The sequence below is a fragment of a genome, unplaced genomic scaffold (assembly GCF_019419815.1).
Source record: "Pyrus x bretschneideri cultivar Hongxiangsu unplaced genomic scaffold, Pyrus_bretschneideri_v1 Contig372, whole genome shotgun sequence".
In the NCBI taxonomy this organism is placed as follows: Eukaryota; Viridiplantae; Streptophyta; class Magnoliopsida; order Rosales; family Rosaceae; genus Pyrus; species Pyrus x bretschneideri.
Genome location: NW_025999693.1, coordinates 1 through 4,316, shown reverse-complemented (window position 1 = coordinate 4,316; position 4,316 = coordinate 1). Strand labels below are relative to the sequence as shown.

The following is a 4,316-nucleotide window of genomic DNA, read 5'->3' as shown; positions in this document are numbered from 1 at the left end:
ATGTGTGATAACTTTGTGTGACCTCACTATTCGGCGATGACCGGCTGTAGTCACCAACACGAATATGTTTGCGTCTATTGTCTTTGTGACATATTTGTGTTGGTGACGATTGTAGTTTTTTTGTACTTGTAATAGTTGTTTAGGGGTTTACTCAAGTTGTTTGTTTGAGCATATTCACTCCAAATCAATTTCTTGATCACTAGAAGTTTGTACCAAAATGACACTATGTACCTGTTTGTAATGTTTTATGAAATGTCACTCTATCTCTTATTGTAAAAAATTTAAAAAATTAAAAAAATTAAAAAGAGAAGCCAATGCCCCAATGGTATTGGTTGGTTTCCTTTTCCCGCGACATGAAAGTATTAAATTAAACAAGAGGAAGAGAGAAAGAAAGACCTTCCACTAACCCTAGAAACTATTATATATAGAGGCTTATCAGCCTTTATGCATCTTTATATTCTGCATGAATTCTAAAACCCGAAAATTCAACTTCTCACCTTGTGCAACTTACCAAAATATATAATTAGTAGTAGTTTATATTCTGCATAATTAAAGACTCATCAGCCTTTCTGCATATTTATTTCTGCATACAGCGTCCACGTACTGGTTTCTACTTCCCAAAATATAGGGTTCAATTTGTTCTCACATTTGTGTCATGACATTGACAGTGACAAATTAACCCCATAAAATTCCTGAAATTCATCCATATATTTGAAGTGAAAAGTAGAACTTTTCTTTGTTATTTATAGAATTAATTTATATTGAGCAACCCAACATGAAGAATTGCAAGTTTTCACTGCTTGTTTTCTGCATTTCATTCTTTTGCTTCTTATTAGTGTCCAACCAAGCCTGCAGATGGCATAACCATACAAAACAGAAGTACTCTCACAAGCAATCCCACATTTCACCACCTCCTTGCTCTCCGCCTGTTCCCACTACTCCTCCCGAAGAGCTGCCTACCAAGCCGTATCATTCCTCCGGTATTTTTGATGTAAGATCATTTGGTGCTGTTGGAGATGGCCAAACTGATGACACCACGGCGTTTAAGATGGCATGGGACACAGCCTGCCAAAGTGATGAATCTGCTGCAAGGATTCTTGTTCCCCAAGGTTTCTCATTCATGATACAGTCTACAATATTCACTGGTCCCTGCCTTGGGGGCCTGGTGTTACAGGTAATGTACTAATTTTAGGCCTTTGATTTGGATTAACCTTTACCTTACTTTGGGCCAATCAGTTGATGGAGTACTATTTTTTATTGTTTGTTGGTATTGTGTATATTTGGTAATGAGAAGGTTGATGGAACTCTAGTGCCACCTGATGGACCAGGATCCTGGCCAAAGCACATCAGCAGGCACCAATGGCTGGTCTTTTACCGAATCAACGAGATGTCGCTGCAAGGCGTTGGTGTAATTGACGGGAAAGGAGAGAAATGGTGGAATCTTCCCTGCAAACCCCATAGGGTATTTTTTTTAAAAATATAAATTTGTTCATATTCTGTCTGATACTTTTTTTTGGGGTGATTCAAGCAATTTCTGATTCCATGAAAATTCAATGGCACAGGGCATAAATGGAACCACATTGCCAGGACCATGTGATAGCCCAATTGTGAGTTGAAAACATTGCATATATGTTTATCATATATATATGTGTGTATATATATACATATATATATATATATATATATATCAGCTATATATGTTTAGTAATGAGCTCTAATGACATAAATTTGAATAATGCAGGCTATTAGGTTCTTTATGAGCTCCAATTTGACAGTTCAAGGACTTAGAATTAAGAATAGCCCCCAATTCCACTTCAGATTTGATAGTTGCAGGAATGTGCATATAGAATCCATTTCTATATCATCACCTGCTAAAAGTCCGAATACAGATGGGATTCATATAGAGAAAACACATGATGTCCAAATTTATAACTCAGTCATTTCTAACGGTTAGCCTTAAACTACTTCCAATATCTTCAATTTTTCCTCGTTAATTTTCTCATGAAAAATTCGTTACATCATCTACCTGTATGTTAAAAGACCTAGCTCTCTTCTGTTCTGCAGGTGATGATTGTGTATCGATTGGATCAGGCTGTTATGATGTAAACATAAGGAACCTTACTTGTGGACCTGGTCATGGAATCAGCATTGGGAGTCTCGGAAATCACAACTCACGAGCATGCGTCTCTAACATTACTGTTAGGGACTCGATAATGAAAGGGACGGATAATGGAGTTAGGATCAAGACATGGCAGGGCGGGTCTGGATCGGTGTCTGGAGTAACATTTAATAACATTCACATGGATAATGTTAGGAACCCTATTATGATTGACCAATACTACTGCCTTACCAAACGGTGCACCAACCAAACTTCAGCAGTGCTTGTATCGGACATACTCTATTCGAACATAAAGGGGACTTATGACGTTCGGAGTTCACCAATGCATTTTGCCTGTAGTGATGCTCTCCCATGCACTAACTTGACACTCTCAGAAGTTGAGCTCCTTCCTGCAGTAGGATATAAGGTATCTGATCCGTATTGTTGGAATGCTTATGGAGAGCTGCAGACACCAACAATTCCACCAGTCTCTTGCTTGTTGGATGGTGTTCCTCGATCCCTACTGGGCCATGAAATTGAGCGTTGCTGATTAACTGGTCTCATTTGTAAAGTAATCCACGTCTGTACAAAATTAGTTGAGGGATTATGAATCCGTCCATCCGGTAAACCTCCTTATGTGAGTATAGAGGACGACTGTTGTTTTATGTGCTCCCTACATATATACATAAATATGAAGTATGTTCTGTTTTTTCTTTCTCATGTTGATGTCTATATATGAATTTTCTTTTTTTCTAATTGAAAAAGCTAATGAAATTAGGTCCTAACTATTCCACCACAATCCATCAGTAACCTTAAACTCTGCAAGTATTTGTTGGGAAATATACAAGAGACCTTGCTAGTAGAAATAAACCTACAACCCGTACATAAAATCAAGAAAAGTGATTTCCACACTCATTTTATTTAAAATTTTTTTTTCTTTAATTTTCTATTAATTTATTTAATCCAAAAACAAAAAAGAAAGTGCTGAATGCAGGTAGAAAAGAAAGTGTAAATTAAAGATCAGCGGCCATGAATACCATTTACAGATGACGAGACCAATAAAAAATGTTTTCTTTCCTCTCATTAAGTGCACAAACACAAGTATGTGAAAATGCATATAAATTTGAAAAATCGAGACAGACCATGCAGACAAGGGGCGGCCACCAGTTTAGAAGTGTTATGCAATATTGCAACTTAAAAATACATACGCTCTAGCATTAATTCTAGAATAGCTAAATAGTCAAAATGGTCTCTGAAATTTGTATAACACATCACTTTAGTCACTGAGATTGAAAATCAATAGAAATGGTCCCTGAGATTGTCCACCATCCATCATTTTGGTCATTCTGTTAAAAACTCCATTAAGTGTCCTGGAGCTCTTGGCCGGAAGTTTGGGCAATTTTCAAAGTTTCGTAACTCAATCGTTTCTTAACCAAATTCGACCCATAATATATCAAAATGAAGATAGGAAAGTGTAGAACAAGATTATACCATTTGGAAGCCCAATGGTTGCCGGAGATAGCCGGACAATAGCCTCAAAGTTGACTGGTCCGCGGGAAAACTGGAAAACTCACTGAAAACTGGGTAAACTTCAAACGTTCATAACTTATTCAATACTCAACGAAATCAAGTGATTCAAAAAACGAAAATCATACTTCTCGATGAGACAAAGAGAATGGTACCTTCTCGAAGGCTAATTCACTGTGGTTTGGCCGGAAAACGGCTCAAAATACAGTGAATTAGCTATCAAAAAAGGTACCATTCTCTTCATCTCATCGAGAAGTATGATTTTTATTTTGGAATCACTTGATTTCGTTGATTATTGAAGAAGTTAAGAACGTTTGAAGTTTACCCAGTTTCCAGTGAGTTTTCCAGTTTTCCCGCGGACCAGTCAACTTTGAGGCTATTGTCCGGCTATCTCCGGCAACCATTGGGCTTCCAAATGGTATAATCTTGTTCTACACTTTCCTATCTTCATTTTGATATATTATGGGTCGAATTTGGTTAAGAAACGATTGAGTTACGAAACTTTGAAAATTGCTCAAACTTCCGGCCAAGAGCTTCGGGACACTTAATGGAGTTTTTAACAGAATGACCAAAATGATGGATGGTGGACAATCTCAGGGACCATTTCTATTGATTTTCAATCTCAGTGACTAAAGTGATGTGTTATACAAATTTCAGAGACCATTTTGACTATTTAGCTATTCTAGAATTC

At 37.2% G+C, this 4,316-nt stretch overlaps 1 protein-coding gene across 1 annotated transcript; it reads left to right on the top strand.

The window, feature by feature from the left end:
• The first annotated feature begins 623 nt into the window (after window positions 1-623).
• LOC103953101 (polygalacturonase At1g48100-like) lies at window positions 624-2,811 on the top strand. The gene is made up of 5 exons (XM_009364823.3): window positions 624-1,174; window positions 1,295-1,462; window positions 1,563-1,607; window positions 1,742-1,949; window positions 2,065-2,811. The coding sequence occupies exons 1-5, from the start codon at window positions 776-778 to the stop codon at window positions 2,646-2,648; spliced, it is 1,404 nt and encodes a 467-aa protein (XP_009363098.2). The 5' UTR covers window positions 624-775; the 3' UTR covers window positions 2,649-2,811.
• Window positions 2,812-4,316: the final 1,505 nt, after the last annotated feature.